The sequence below is a fragment of the Lucilia cuprina genome, chromosome 4 (assembly GCF_022045245.1).
Source record: "Lucilia cuprina isolate Lc7/37 chromosome 4, ASM2204524v1, whole genome shotgun sequence".
Lineage (NCBI taxonomy): Eukaryota > Metazoa > Arthropoda > Insecta > Diptera > Calliphoridae > Lucilia > Lucilia cuprina.
The window spans coordinates 29,856,513-29,874,106 of record NC_060952.1 but is presented as its reverse complement, the minus strand read 5'-3'; the positions used below and the strand labels follow the sequence as shown (position 1 = coordinate 29,874,106).

Sequence of the window (17,594 nt, the reverse complement as noted above, 5' to 3'; positions counted from 1 at the left end):
AGACTATAGACTAGACTATAGACTAGACTATAGACTAGACTATAGACTAGACTATAGACTAGACTATAGACTAGACTATAGACTAGACTATAGAGTAGACTATATAAATCGTAGACTAGACTTAAGACTATAGTATATACTATAAACTAGAAGTAAGACTAGACTAGAATATAGAGTATAGACTAGGCTATAGACTTTATAACGTAATTAAGATGTTATTGGAAAAATTCAAGTAAAGTCATGAAAAAGATGGATTTTATGTCTTCTACTGATAAGATCGGCTTAATGGAGTTCACATATAATTTATTATAATTATTTTCAAAATTTTTAATTGTAATGTAATATTTCGGGCGTAAATTTATTGATTTGTTTTACTTATTAACAATCATTATTGCATATTAACAAGACGATGTTATTTATTAGCAATATTAAATAATGTTATTTTTGGTTTGTAATTAATTGATAGAGAACTTGTACTTTTTATTGTGTTTTAATATAATATTTGTATTTGTTTAATAAATTGTATTAAAAAGGTTTCGCAAATTGTAATTAAATTCTAATCAGTTGTAAATAATCTCTATGGCAAATATATTAAATTAAAGTAAATTAATTAAAAGAGGTGGCAAATGTAGAGAACATTATTGACAATTAATAGAATAAATGGCAAAATGTAAATAAATAAATAAATTAGAAAATGTCGGAGAGGCAATAATAAATAAATTACACAAAATTCTTGAAACTATTTAGACAAAGTAAATTTATTGTGATAATTAAACTTAAGTAATAAATTAAGATTTTTATTCAAGTACTTTTTATATAAATTCCTATATAAATGCATATAAATTTCTACTCAAACTTACCTTGTCAACTGTACCACGATGTGTTGTATTGCCCTGCCAAAATCGGCGATTATAACCTCTTATATAACCGGTAATACATTTATTATACTCAAAACCCGGATACCAGCACAATGAACCATAACCGAACACCCAGCAGTGTGTGTCACTGCCATCTCCATTATTTCCATTCGCTGCAGCGGCGGCAGTACTGTCATCATCGGCAAAGTTGCCATTAAGAAAGAGATTTTCAAAATGTTCAGGTAAATTATGGACGGATGGTGATTTAGATGATAGATTGGGTGGTATGCGTAAATAAAAATTATCAGCCATTTTTTTAGATTTTTTATTATTTTTGTAATTTGTTGTTGATGAATTTGGTTTGATTTTTGTTTAAATAAATGTTAGCTAAATTTATGTGATATTTTTTTAATGAACAATAATAATGAGATCCTTTTAAATTCGTTTAGCACTCTGGGGGCTTTTAGTTGTCTTTTTGTAAAGCTCTGCTGTTGAAGGGTCCGTTTTGGTGGAATATTTTCCGTTTGTTTAGCACTTTTTAAGGTGATTTCTTGTTTTTGCAAATTAATTTTAGACATCGATAAATTTCAATATTCAGAATTTTCCAAAGACTTTTTTTGGGGGATTTTGCCAAAGTATTGTTTTTCTTTTTTTATTATTATTATAAAATTAACATTTTATTTATTTTTGCTTTTGTTTTATGTGCGATTTATTCCATTGTTTTTGTTTAATTTTTTGCTTTTATTTTTTGAATTTTTTTTTAATGTTTTATTTAATATTCTTTGTTTAAAAACACATCTGAAAATAAATTGTTTGTAGAAAAAATATATATTAAAATTATTTTCATTTCTTTTTTTATTTAAATTTTTTATTTATTTGTCACTTTTTTTCATTACACAACCGTAACCGTACTTGTGACAGCACTTCCGTTCCCGGCATAAGATCGCTGGGAACTGATTTTTTAGTAAATAATTTTGCTTAAAAGTAAAGAATGAACAAAAAACAAGAAAAAAAAACAATAATAAAAGACATTTGTTGCTTTTATTTTTGTTTGTTTGTTTTTATTTTCGCTTAATTCTTTCTAATCTATGACGTTTTATAAAAATAATATTCGCTAAAGCTAAAGAAAATTGATGGGTACACACTTTTGAAGCCCCTACTTTAAGTAGCAGTATATTTAGTTTGTCAGTTAAGTGGTAAGTTTTAAGAAAATTCACTCAAAATCATTTTAAATTTAAAAAGGTATATATTTGCAATTTTTTATATATATTTTGAACTTTGACCTTATAGGTATTCACTTCCAAAGAAGTGAAAAAGAAGTAAAATTTACTCTTTGGAAGTACTAAAAGAGACCTGAAAATGTTATGATTTTAACCCAGACTTGTCTAGGAGGGATGACCTATTTATTTGATTCCGAATTCACTACATCTGAACAAGTAGATCTAAACCATAACCACCGACTATAGTTAAATTAACGAGTATTTATTAGATTTTTCTTCTTTTATCCGAAAAATACTCGTAATACAACTAGTACTAATACATGCAAGTAATAAATGGCGTACCAATCCCCCTCTCCCCTGAACACCATTTGTCTGACGTTGAATTTTGAATGAAAAGTTAAAAATAATTGTATTATTGCAACAATTTTTTTCTATTATAAATAATTCTATACTATCGTTTGCTCGAGCAGACATCATCTAATTTATATTTCACATTATATTGTTAAAATTTATTAGTTTAGATTATTTAGTTTTTTTTTTTTTTTTTGCAAATATTTGAATTTTTCTAATCTGATCATGTACTTCATGGATGTATGTGGTTTACAGCGTTATAGTGGGTGGAATAAGTGTGTTGTCATTGGAATATCAAAACAATCGTTTTGAAATCTGATTTGATCATTCTGGTACGGTTTGAAAGGATAAAATATGTCTTAAGCGTGATTTCTTGCTCCAATTTGATTTCGAGTGGTTTCATTGAGACATTTATTTTAATTTAAATTAGCTTCCGACATGCAGTACTTTAACTTTATTAGCAGTACTTTTCAAAAAGTTATAATCGCTTAAAAATGCTATATAATGCTACTAATATTATTTACAGTCTTAAGGGCACTTCACACGATCACACTTTATGTACGTAAAGTCTAATGAAAAAGTAAAATGAAAAGTCGTATGATTTATATTTTTTGTGTTACACGATTGGAATAAAACAATAACAAAGTAAGATGGAAACAGCTGTTTCACTTTTTTGTATGTGATCTAATGCGACCTGCTTGTTTTATACTCATTTCAAAAAATGAAGAGAGCCATACGACTGTCAAATTTTCGATACGTATTCTCTCTCAATGTGTGATAGTTTCATAACGTATTGCGTTCACACGATCCCGTACTATTCTACACAAAATTTTGACAGATCATATTACTTGTGTGATCGTGTAAAGCCGGTTTTAAGAACCCTTCACACAATCACACCTTACGTATTTAAAGTCTAATGAAAATGTAAAATGGCATTCCATTCGTAAAACAAAAAAGAGAATAAAAGTCGTATGATTCACATTTGTTGTGTTCACACGATTGGTATAAAAAAATAACAAAGATGGAATCGGCTGTTTCATTTTTTTCATACATATGTGTTTACATAAAAAGACATCCCTGCTTTTAAACGACTTCCTTGTTATTTCAAAAATGAAGAGATTCATTCGACTGTAAAATTTTTCATCCGTATTTTACACAATGTGTGATGATTCATTCCATTACATATTGAGTTTAGACGTAACATTTCGATAGATCATATTACTTGTGTGCTGGTCTAAAGGCGACTTTATATAATAACATCAGTTCTCATCCCACAGAACCATATTGGAAGCTTCATATGAAGGTTATTAACAAGGATTGTGCAAAACTTTCAAATTAATATTAATATACTATCAAAATAAAATCTATTTGGCTTTTTTTGAAAAAGTGGTTAAGAACTGAGAAATTCTGTTAAACAATGAGGTTTTTATAGATCGTTCGATATAAATATTGCTGAACTCTTGTTGAAATTAAGTTTCCGAAAGTTTGCTTCTTTCATTTGAAAATATACTTTTTCTATATACTGTAGACAATATTTGATTGACATAAACAAAGACCGACATACCTATATAAGTGAATAATAATCATAATAAAAAACTTTTCTTTTGAAAAAACTAAACGAAAATCATATGAATCTAATTTGTAAGACATATTAAAATAATTGTTACCATTTAATAAAATTAAAAAATTAATTTGTAATTTCATATTGTAAAAAATCATTTTGAAAAAAAGAAAATACTAAAAATACAATTAAATTAAAAAACTAAATTAATTTTAACTTTAATATAAATTATTTTTCAATTTATTTCACTTTTTTTAAACGTTTACTTTACGAATTTCTTTATCTACTATTTTATTTTCTTTAAAATTCGGCATTCACATGAGAATGTTAGTTTGACATTGAATATGTAATAAATAAACACACGAAAAACAAACTTAAAGTTATACGAGGATTTAAAGGATTTTAAATGGAAATTATTAACAAATTTTTACAATGAGGATACAAAAGGATGCGAATTGCACAATTAATTGTATTTTATTCAATTCGATAAGTTACAAAATCATTATCACTTCTATATGCCTTTCAAAAAAAGCTACACTCCCCATCAAAAGTAAAAGCTATATGAATATAGTAGTTGCCTACCACATCTATAGCTTTTTAATTAATTAGACAATTTATTTCACAAATGATAGACAAAACATTTCTATAACAAGTTTTCTATTTTTTGTTCTATTAAAGTGATAAAATTTAGATTTTATAACACATCTGCTTTCGTTTAATATATCAGTAGTAAAACAACAAAAAAATATTATAACATATTTATATAATATTCACGGTTTGTTTTTATTTGCATATTCTAAATAGAAAACAAACATGACTTTTGTTATTTGCATAAATAAATTCCATAATAATTTAATTACAAAATATAGGCATATATAGTGCGTAATAAAATTTAACTATCTGTCAAAAGAAAAAAAGATCTTTAAATGTAATGAATTCTCAGAGAATGTAATTGAAAGGGGAAAAAATTAATTATCTTTTAATAACATTATGTGAAAATATTTGGGATATTAAAAAAAACGATCTAACTTACGAACGAAAAAAATTGTTAGAGATGCCACATTTTTTAACTATCTTCCGTAAATCTTGTTACAAAAAAAGCTAGAATAAGATTGTTGCAGAAAAGCTTAATATTTAATCAATTGACTCAAATTTACAAATTAATAAGACTAAACTATAGACTATACTGTAAACTAGACTATATACTAGATCATGGAATAGACTATACTATAAACTAGACTATATACTAGACTATATACTAGACTATAAACTGGAATACAGACTAGACTATAAACTAGGCTATAGGCTAGACTATAAACTAGACTATAGACTAAACTACAGACTCGACTATAGATTAGACTTTAGACTACACTATAGACTAGACTATAGAATATAGACTGGACTATACACTAGACTATAAACTAGGCTATAAGCTAAACTATAAACTAGACTATGGACTACACTACAGACTAGACTATAGATTAAACTTTAGACTATACTATAAACTACTCTATATACAATACTATAGACTACTCTTTAGACTAGACTAGACTATAGACTAGACTATAGACTAGACTATAGACTAGACTATAGACTGGACTATAGACTCGACTATAGACTAGACTATAGACTAGACTATAGACTAGACTATAGACTAGACTATAGACTAGACTATAGACTACCCGGTTCTAACCTAATTCCAACTCTACATACGCACAGTGGGGCAGAATGGAAATTTTTGGAAATAAATCTGGCATTTCTAAACGGCTGATCCTATCGGGATAAAATTTGGCGTGAGCGTAGCCAAGTATTCGAGTTTAAGTTTTGAAGATGAACCCCACAGATACCCCAGGGACGGAGCTGTGGCGGCTCAAAGTAGGGTACCTACGACCTGTAAAATTTTTAAACTCGTGCCATTTTTTTTGTTTTTCACCCAAATACAACGATGTTTATATTTTCTGAAAGCGCTCGACGAGATATTGAAAAAACATGCTTGGACATACTACTTATCTCTTATAATATCCGAGTTATAGGCATTTAAAAATTTAGTGATACAAAATTTTTCCTGTTAGTTAGACAACAAAATTTCCAATAATATACAAAAAATTTCAGATCAATATCATTTACAGATTCAAAAATATACGTTTTTTAATTTAAAAATTCAAAAATTTTTTGATTTTTGCCGTTTTTTTGTCCAAAATGTGTCTTGACTCTTTTATTAATAAAATAAAATTTTCTTTAAGAACATATAACAATTTTATAGTTTTCTAAAAGGTATCTTTACGCAGAACGCTTTGGCGTAAAAAACTTGTCCTATTTTTTGAAAATGTTGCCACTGCGTCCTTCCGAATATGACCTATTTTTATCAAAACTTCAACTTTGGGCGACATGTTCTAAAATCCCAAAGCTGGGATCAGAAAACTGAAAGCAGTTTTGGAAACCTCAATATGTTTTCTATTTACTCCAAAAGTATTTTCCCAGCCCTGAAAGAAATGTGGACCTTATGGGCAAAAATGTAAAAAATCCCATTTTTGGGATTTTCATTCCTATTTTTGGGAATTGCGGGATGCCCTTTGACCTTTTCAATTTTTTTTTTGCATTTTCTTATTTGAAATGACAAATTTAACAAGCGTTGAAGATTTCATTGAGTTTTGTTCATAAATAAAGATTTTGTCATATATTACATATTTGTTAAATTTCTAAAACTATGATTTATATCAAAATTTTAATAGGGTCGCAGATAGCTACAACAATTTAGTCCATATTTATCCCTTAATATCTTTTTTTGTTAGATATGGAAATTCTCGACCCTTTACAAAAAATTTCAAGCCAATATCTCAATTACATTCAAAAATATGTTCATTTAAACCTGTGTCCTTCAATTTCATCTTTTTCATATTTTAGTATTAAGTATGACAGACAGAACATACATTTTGTGTTGAATAAAATATTTGGACAATTTTTAAAAATTATTTAGTTAATTATTTTATTAAAGACTATAACATTGTATATACAATAAAAAAAATATAATTTTATTATGAGCCACGCACAACAACACCTAAATCACCCCACAAACCACCTTTCCCGCCCACCGAAATATAAAACACAATTTAATACAATATCATCAGTTAGTATAATAGCTTTTTTATTTGAACTGTTTATCTTAAACATAATACAATTAATTCTTACAACCTACTTATATAGTTAATTCCTAACACTACTTATTTTCTATAAAATAATCTGTCATATCGGTATACATATCCAGAAGGTAATATAAGTCCTTTAAATCTTCCTCGTTTTGAGATGATAGAGTTTCATAACAAATCCATCTTTTTCGCATAGTTGAAAGAACAAGATCAGAAGATAGAAGTAAACTATTAAAAATATCTTCATTCTGTGATTGCCTGGAGCATTTTCTTGAGCTGAAAAGTTGAACATGCTTAAAATCTCGATTCCTCACTTCCTGGGCTTCTTCTGTTAACTCTCCAAGTGGAAGAATATTCGATTCAATTATTATTTGACCATGACACAATACTTTGTGTACTGTTGGTGTTAGTTCCCTCCATGGATATAGAGATACAAGTAATTTAGAAATTTCAGATGTATATTCCCCAAATCGATTTCCATTAATTTTATGTTTACTATTCAGTGCCATTAAAATAGTGTTAACTCTTCGAAGCAACTCCTTGTCGATTCCAGTTATTTTTGAAGTAATTTCAAAATCACGAAAAAACCGTATTACCGTCATTTGTACTACCGCAACTTGGAAGTGGTTTGTCGATGTTTAATCCCATCTGAACTTTAAATTCTTCTTGGATTCTGCTTTTTTCCGCAGCTCTCAGTTCTTTCAATTCTTCATTATTTTTTGTTGATTTAGTAAGATTCTCTGGAACACTTCTATATTTGAGGTCGTATGCTATGTGTAAAAAGTAATCCAAAAATCGTATTCTGGCATGAAGTGGTGAAATTCCGAAAGACAGGACTTCTTCATTAATACTTCTGCTTTTGTTTATATTTGAGAATTGCGACTTTTTCTCATTACATATTGAGCATCTCCAGAAGGAAGAAGTTTCTGTTATGGCATTGCTGACCTTTCCATCAATCATTGTTAAGCTTAGCTGATATGATACGTTAATAGAGAATTCCTTTATTTTTATGCAAATGGGCTCCAGTGCATTTATTTCATCTTTTAAATATTCCACTAAATCTTTTGTTGTTTTCTTTGACTCCTTTATATATTCAAATCCAATGGGTCTACAAAAATTTTTTGAACCCGGAGTTGTATTGATCCATATATCTTCAAATGAATTTCCGATGCTTGACGATGATGGATTAAGGGAATATGAACGAATTCGTAATGGCACTAATGATGACATAAATACACTTTTGTAGTCTGCTAATGTCCGACTTCCACAAGCTTGTTTGTATTCTGGAAGTGCTGATAAACCGTCACATCCCCACTTACACATTAAGACAACATCACAGTTATGAATTTTCCTTAGTTGGTCTTCTGAAAAGTCTGACACAATTCTTGATGCTGTGTTTTCGAGCAAATATGATATATCAATACAAGCTTCCACATCATTAACAACAATAGGTGATGGTAGGATAGTTTGTTTTTTTCCTGGATCGCCTTGTATGATGGTAATATATTGTGTCCTTTTTCATGCAGAGCTTTCCTTAATATTTGGTACTTATTTCGACTGAGACCCAGTTCCAACATAAGCGCTATTGCTTCCTCTTCAGTAAAATTTGATTGTGATGTTGGAGTTGGTATACTTTCCACAATTCGCTTAAGTCGTTTTGGTGATGCATTGGGAAGAATAGTTGCAATATGTACGTCATCGATAGGTTGGTTTTCCTTTCGTTAAATGTATCAGCAATTTCCTCATTTGAGATTGAAAAAAGTTTTTGTGTGACCCTCTTTTATTTGACCTTGAACATAAGTCTTCGTATGACTTGCAAAGCGCTCCTGCTGATGTGTTGTAAGTTGAGATTTCCGTAGTAGTTTCCATCCAACTACAAAATTTGAATCGAAATTTCTTTTGATTTCCATCCACAGACTTACTTTTTACATCAAAAAGTTTTAAAAAGTTTTCAATTTTTGATATGCCTGTTTTGTCTACTTTTCTACTATATGTAGTTTTTATATAATTTTAAATGTCTTCAATTCTTTCTGGCCCTTTTGAAGATACACTCCATAAAACGGAACACAACTCTTCGTACTTTAATGTAATCTTCATTGTAGATTTATTAAATATGGTACTTAAAATCTGAGAAGTTTACTTATATACCAATTCTTGTCATTTCCGATACAGGAATTCCAAAGTATAGTCTAGTCTATAGTCTAGTCTATAGTCTAGTCTATAGTCTAGTCTATAGTCTAGTCTATAGTCTACAGTCTAGTCTATAGTCTAGTCTATAGTCTAGTCTATAGTATAATTTATAGTCTAGAGTATATTATTGTCTACAGTCTTTTTTATAGTCTTGTTTATAATCCAGTCTTAAGTTTTGTATATAGTGTAGTCTATAATCTAGTATAGTCTATACTATAGTCTACTCTACGGTCTAGTCTATAGTCGATTCTAGTCTATAGTCTAGGACATAGTTTAGCCTATAATCTAGCTTTATGTATAGGAGAGGGAACAGGCTCCCCGGGAATTTATTATTCAGAATAGTTTAGTTTTTTAACAATCTAACTTGTAAATAATTAACGCTAGAGCATGATAAGATTCATAAAAATAATTTTATTTCATAGATCTAGTAATTATTGTGATAGGTCTGCTACTGTGGACTTACAGTTAAGATTTTTTCAATAAATTTAAGTTCTTTCACTTTTGTTGATTTGTTTATCAATTAACACATATTTAATGGTATAAAGAGTATACAAATTTTATAAAAACACACACAAAACACGTGATACTTTTTTTCAATGTAAACAATAAATACTGAGTTTTTACTTTTTACGAACAATATAAACCGTACATGTTCACATTTAGATCTTAAAAAAAATACAAAAATTTTCGCACTGGGAATTGAACCCAGGCCATCAGATATGCAACTAAAAGACAGAAAAAAGCATGAAGAAATTGATGGCAACAAGTTCAAATCCTAGAAGAAATAAGTTTATTTTATTAGTAGATCGATTTTTTTTTAAATTTTAAAAATACTACGAGATTTTACCAATTTTTTTAGAAATTTTTTTAGAATTTGGAACAGATTTTTTATGAAAATTATAAAAACATTTTAATAAAATTGTATTTAGATGAGAAGATATTTTTTTGTAGCACTAGTCTAATACAATTCCCCTTTCCTTTAATTCCCCTTTCCATTAACAATTTTATTTAAAGAATATATTCAGTACATTACCATTTTGTTGTTACTAAGAAGGTAATATATAATCGTTAAAAGTTTTTTAAGTATGGAAAACGATTTGCAAAATATATTTTTTTATAATAAACTATATACTTGTAAAAAATTAATTTGCAACAATAAATTAAATGCAATAAATATTATCAGACGGTATTTCAGAATTTTTTTATTTTGTTCTGTTTTTTAAGTGTAAATAATTACACGTAGTAAGCAAGAAGAAGACTTTAAAATACAATGTCTTGTAAAATTAATTTAAAACAATGAATGTTATTGAAAATAATTGTTTTTGTTTTTCTCATGATCTCACTAAGAAGATGAAGATGATCACGTGTGTATGTAGGAGAGGTTGTCTTCCATTAAAAACCATTTTGTATTTAGCACAAGTTGAATAGTATTTAGTGCCAGTTGTATAGTGTTGCCTGAAAAGACTCGTTTTTATTGACAATAATGGGTGAAGGACGGACGTTTAAAATGAAATATAAATTTAAATGTAAATATTTAAATGTAATTGTATATAATTATTATTTATGAAAGTAAAATTTATAATTTATTTCTTTGTTTATTTCTTTTATATAAAAATGGCACATTATCTACAATAATAATTTTAGCAATTTTAATATTTTTTTTTGTTTATTATTAATAATAAACTTGTATTTTCCTTTACTTTTAGCCTGGACGTGTAGCTACTCTGGTTGAGGACAAAGAGGTAAGTAATAAGAAAAACATAATTTTATTTAACATCCTCTAGGAAATACATATTGTAAAAGTTTTACTATTAATTTCATAGTAGAACTGTTTATTCTTTAGAAATCAAACCGTTCCAGAAGTAGTTCTTTTTCAGTGATAAATATTTGTTTGAATTCATGCAATATTATTTAATTCCTTAGCGATCTTAATACTTTTTATACCCTACACCACTATAGTGGGGAGGGTATTATACGTTTGTGTTGATGTTTGTAACATATAAAAATATTGGTCCAATACCCACCTTAAAGTATACCGATCGATTCAGAATAATTTTTTGAGTCGATTAAGACATGTCCGTCCGTCCGTCTGTCCGGCTGGCTGGCTGTCAATGTAAACCTTGTGCGCAATGTACAGGCCGCAATTTTCAAGATAATTTGATGAAATTTGGACTAAGCATGTTTTTTGGCACAGGGACGAAGCCTATTGAAAATGGTTGAAATCGGTCTATTATTTCACATAGCCCCCATACAACCATACCTCCCGATTTGAACTTTTTATGCCATAATTACGTCAAATATTCTATAATCTCTCTAAAAATTGGTACAGATAAGTTTTATATAAGTATAAATGACACTGCAGATTTTCGTAAGGATTGGTCCTTATTTGACCCTAGCCCCCATTCAAACCCCCATTAAAAAAGTCTTAAACGTCTAAAATTGACTTGTAACCATTTGTATCGCAATGAAACTCAACAAAACTAACTGTTATTTAAAAATATATCCTTTTCCCAAATTTACCGAGGATCGGCCCATATTTGACCTATATAAAGCCTCATTTAGAAATTTTGTTTTTTTTATCAATAAATTGCTTAAATATTTTGGAATAATATTCAACATAAAAGTTTCTTTATAAAAAGTAAAAATTTTAAAAATATACTCATGGTGTAGGGTATTATATGGTTGGCCATGCCCGACTATACTTTCCTACTTGTTTATTATTAATGTGAGCCAATAAAAATGAAGGCTATTTTTTATTTAGTTTGATCCGAATTTCCCAATGTAAGCCCCATTGTGTGTAGGAAAGTGGAACTCCGACAGAGCAACCACCTTTCACAACTTGTCGATAACTTAGATATCTGGCACGTTTCCGCAGACACATGCATATAAATTCGTTTCGAATGAAACTCTCTATAAATGCATGAGAATTTCCACAGAATATAGGCGAATATTTCGAACAAGAAATCCGAAATACTTTTCACGCCTTGATACTTTCTATCCTAGGCCCGGGGACTTTCCCCAGGGTATGAGGTGTGACACAATTATCAAATTCAGAAGAATTTGATAATATCACAACAAAGAGTTACCAGGAACTCGTATGTAACCCCGAGAGACAGGCATGGAAGACTCGAAGAAAACAACTTGTTAGCCTCCAAAAACTATGCACAACACATTGTATATAAGCATACGGTATAAGAAAAAAGAATGTGGGAATTATTTGAAAAAATAATGAAACAAAAAAGTCGTATTGCTTGAATCATGATAAAAATAGAATAAACATATCATGTTTTATGTGCTACCAGATGTTTGTTTTTTGAAATTTAGGAGAAAAACACTTTTTGAACAAAAACAAATCTCCCTTTTTTTGGTAAAAATATTGTTTGATTGCATTATTAGTTAAATAATAACTAAAAAGTATTTATTATTATTAAATCATATTCTAAATTAATGCGTTTAGCAAGTAAACATTCTAAATTGATCACTTTTTTACTTCTTTGATTATTAATCTCTGAAATTAGTTCTGGCAACTCTGCAATGTGGGTAAAAATAACACAATAACTGCTTAATCTACATACTGATAAAGCAGTGAAATATTATTCGTCTACATGATGAAACAGTTTTTGTTCACTTGATAATTTGATAAAGCGGTAATGAATTTAGCCACTGTTGTCACAACACAATAATGCAGTTTTTATTGTATATTTTATAATTTGATTAAGAGGGTTATTTTGTAAATTATTTCCCCTCTTTTCACTTCAATTTTTACATAAACTGTTTTTGTATTTTCAAAGATTTGTATGAAAATATTTTCAACTCAGAAATGTTGGGTTTGTTCGGCTTGAGGTCTTTTCATTAAATAAATATTAAAAAATTAAAAACTCTTTTCTGTTCTTAGTTTAATTAATATTTATTGTGGTTTCCAATATTTCGACCAACTTCGTTGGTCATCTTCAGGGAAAGTTCTACAAATAATACATAAAGTACAATAACAAATAATAACAAAACAAATATAATATAAACAATAACAAATAATTTCCTTACATTTAATTTAGTTTAAATATTAATTAAACTAAGAACAGAAAAGAGTTTTTAATTTTTTAATATTTATTTAATGAAAAGACCTCAAGCCGAACAAACCCAACATTTCTGAGAACAACCAAAAGGTCTAGAGAACAAATAAACTAACAATATTTTCAACTCATGCTGAAGTGTTTTACAAAATAAGGGGGTAAATGGTAATTTCTTCCCTTAAGTTACTGTTTTATCGATAAAAGAATTATCACTGTTTTATCAATTGTAATTTTTTTCAAACTGACTTATCAATGGCAAGCAGTGTTACAGCAGATAAATGAACTGTTATTTTTTTAATTATTTCTATTAACTGTTTTATATCTTAATAATTTGCAGATTTATTATTAATATTTACGTTTTATTTTTAATTAATTTTAGGGTATCACTTGGGGTTGTGCTTATAGAATAACAGGACAAACGGCATTGGATTATCTGAAGCAAAGAGAGTGCACATTAGGTAAGTGGCAACAAAAGTTTTATTTAATTTTAAGAGGAAATACCTTAATCCACAAACGTACTTATGAGTTAAATATTTGTATGAAGAATAAATATCTGATAATTCCCATTAGGGTTCTATAAATCGACTTTCGAATAATCGAACAATCGACTCTTTGTCGAAAAAAGTCGAAGTCGACTATTTTGTTTCAAAAATGTTAAATGGTCGAAAAAAGTCAAAAAGTCGGAAAAATTCGAAAAGTCGACTATTTATAAAATATTAAAAGTCGAAAAGTCGAAAAATCGACTTTTAATTAAATGAAAAAAGTCGAAAAATCGACTTTTAACTAAATGCAAAAAGTCGAAAGTCGACTTTTCATAAAATGCAAAAAGTCGAAAAGTCGACTTTTCATAAAATGTAAAAAGTCGAAAGTCGACTTTTCATAAAATGCAAAAAGTCGACTTTTCCTGTCAACTATAGAACCCTAATTCCCATGTTGGAAAAGAAAAGTTTTAATAAACGAAAAAATTTGCTTTTTGTACAAACAAAAGGTTCTAAAAAGATTTGGCAAAAATCCTAGAAGAATAACATTTTATTCAGAATATTAAGCGAAAGAAGAAATCAAATATGTACAATAGTTTTGAACCTCCACAGGACTTTTAAAATATTTAACTGATTTTTAGATTTTTGGTTTATTTGAGTTCTTTTTCTTATTAATGACAGTTAAAGTATTCATATAAAACAGAGCAAGGTAGTAGAAAGTTTAAATTAAATATTTACTAAATTCTCAAAAATTTATTGATTAATATTAAAAATATTATTAGGTATTCATTATTTCAAATATTAAATGCTCTCAAACTTTATAGATTTTAAAATGTTATTAAGGAATTTACCAAGGACTCGAAAACTTTTGATTTCAATTTTGTTTGTTATGTATTTTTTTATTTATAGATATTTTAAAAATGTATTAAAGAATTTACAAAATTTTAAACATTATTTAGAAATTGCATTAAATGTCGTTAGTTTAGGATAAAAATTTATACAAGTTTCGAATACTTTTTCATGTTAAATTAAGAAAATATGTTTTAATTTTATTTTACACATATTTATTCAATTTTCAATTTTATTTTAATTTTGAGAAAATTTTTTTAATATTTCTTATTTAATACGTATATAAGTATTTATTTATTAAACTATTAATTGATACATAACAAATTTATCATTAAAGGTGGTTATACTACAGCCGATACAAAATTTTATCCCCGCGTTGCATCCTATGACACACCCTTCGGTGGAGAAGCTTTAGAAGTTTTAATTTATGTAGCCAATAAAGATAGTGAACACTGGCTGGGCGAAGATAACTTGGAAAATGTAGCTAAACAAATTGTCGAATGCCAAGGACCCAGCGGACATAATGCTGAATATCTTTTACGTTTGGCAAAATTTATGCATGAAGAAATACCAGAAGTATGGGATGAGCATTTATTTCAATTGGAAACATTAGTCTTAAAAGAATTACATAAACGCAATATACCCGTTTGGTCGGTGATGGGTAGAAATCCAGAGCGTATAAGACGAGATTCACATGAGGAAATAAGACGTCCTCCTAGTTTTGTGTTTACATCACGTATACCGGAACGTAAGCTGCGTTGTTTAAATATTTGAGTAAGACAACAATACTTTCCATACTGTGTTAGACAAGGAAGTATTAATATAGTTTAGCAACGACGTTATCTGTCGAAAAACTATTAAGTTTAAGGAAATCAAACATTAAATCATGAAAAAACATATTTTCTTTATAATTTTGTAATATATTTTATACATCGAGATCTTTTCAGTCATTTTCATTTTTAACATCTATTTTGTAATGTTATTATAATAGATAAATAGAAAAATTTTTCATTTTAATTAGGGCTTGATGCCATATTTATATATTTTTTTAAATATTGGTTCCTATTCTCCCTTTCTAAAACTAAATTTTAAATTATTTAATATTAATATAAAATTATAATTGAGATTTCTTATATAAATTAACTTTATGTACAAGAAAAACAAACGTAACAAACCAAATATATAGAAATATTAAATATTTTTATTAAAAACTCTTTTTTATAATGAAACAAAAATAAACTATTAACAAATTTAGTAAAATAAACACTTAATGCTGAAATAAACATAAGTATTTGAATATCGAATTATTTTTATTATATATTATAATTTTTCATCTTCTTTACCTTGCGATAAGTTTCATCTGAATACTTTAACTTTCGCAAACGTTTCTATAAACGATCGAAACATCGGAACGTACATAAAGATTAGGTTAAAAGAAGGATGTTTACTACATCTAATCCGAAAAAATATATATAGGCCACTATCGGACCTGTTGTGCAGTCGTTTCAAGTGTAAGTAATATTGTAGAATCTAGATTTATTTTCAACCTAAAACAACCTTAATTAAACGAAACCGTATACTATATAGTCCATACTTAAGCCTATCTCAAAATTATACGACTATTATTCTCAAATAAATCTACTATAATCTAGTATGAAGTCCGGACATTAGTCTAGTCTATAGTCCGTCTAGTCTACTCTAGTCTGTAGTCCAGACTATACTCTAATCTATAGTCCAAACAATATTCTACTCTGTAGTCTAAACTATACTCTAGTCTGTAGTCCAAACTATATCCAGTCTGTAGTCCAAACTATACTTTAGTCTGCAATCCAGGCTATACTCTAGTCTGTAATCCAGACTAAAAGCTAGTCTATAGTCCAGACTATACTCTAGTCTGAAGTTCAGACTATACTCTAGTCTGTAGTCCAGACTATACTATAGGCTGTAGTCCAAACTATACTATAGGCTGTAGTCCAAACTATACTATAGGCTGTATTCCAGACTATACTCTAGTCTACAGTCCAGACTAAAAGCTAGTCTATAGTCCAGACTATATTCTAGTCTGCATTTCAGACTGTACTCTAATCAGTAGTCCAGACTATATTTTAGTCTGTAAGTCAGTCTATAGTCCAGACTATACTCTAGTTTGTAGTCTAGACTGTACTCTAGTTTGTAGTCAAGACTATACTCTAGTCTGTAGTCCTGACTATACTCTAGTCTGTAGTCCAGACTATACTATATAGGCTGTAGTCCAGACTATACTTTAGTCAATAGTCCAGACTATATTCTAGTCAGTAGTCCAGACTATACTCTAGCATATAGTCCAAACTACAAACTGGTCTAATCCAGACTACAGTTAAGTCTTTGGTCTAAATTATTTTGCAGTTTGCGGTCTAGACTATAATGAAAGCTGTAATCTTAAAAATAGTCTAATCTGTAATCAAGATTATAATCTACTCTATAGTAAAGACTATAAACTAGTCTATAATCCAGTTAATAGATCAGAATATAGTTCAACATACTAGAATATACATAGTGTAGTCAAAAGCCTAGAGAAGTCTAGTCTGCAATCTGCAGACTTGACTATAATTTAGGGATATTCTTTCCTGGGGAAAAACTTCCGGTTGATACAGCTGTTGCTGAGCTGACAATCTTTGGCCGATTGAGAATCGGGTCGTTCCGGAGCGGTGATCCAATTGTCGTAGAAATGATTATATATAATATGTGCCACTAGTTCCAACCATGATCCAGTCTATAGCTTAGACTACTTTTTTTGTCCAGACTAGTCGAGTTAAGTTATATAGTTAATCCAATACTCAAGAAGGCTGCTTTTAATATAGTGTAAACTACAATTGTAATTCGTTACAAAAA

The 17,594-nt window shown here is 28.5% G+C and overlaps 1 protein-coding gene across 1 annotated transcript; it reads left to right on the top strand.

The window, feature by feature from the left end:
• The first annotated feature begins 2,662 nt into the window (after nucleotides 1-2,662).
• On the top strand, nucleotides 2,663-15,661 carry LOC111690974 (glutathione-specific gamma-glutamylcyclotransferase 1). The gene is made up of 4 exons (XM_046950474.1): nucleotides 2,663-2,668; nucleotides 11,032-11,067; nucleotides 13,775-13,853; nucleotides 15,061-15,661. Exons 1-4 carry the CDS (start codon nucleotides 2,663-2,665, stop codon nucleotides 15,495-15,497), a joined length of 558 nt encoding a protein of 185 aa, XP_046806430.1. The 3' UTR covers nucleotides 15,498-15,661.
• Nucleotides 15,662-17,594: the final 1,933 nt, after the last annotated feature.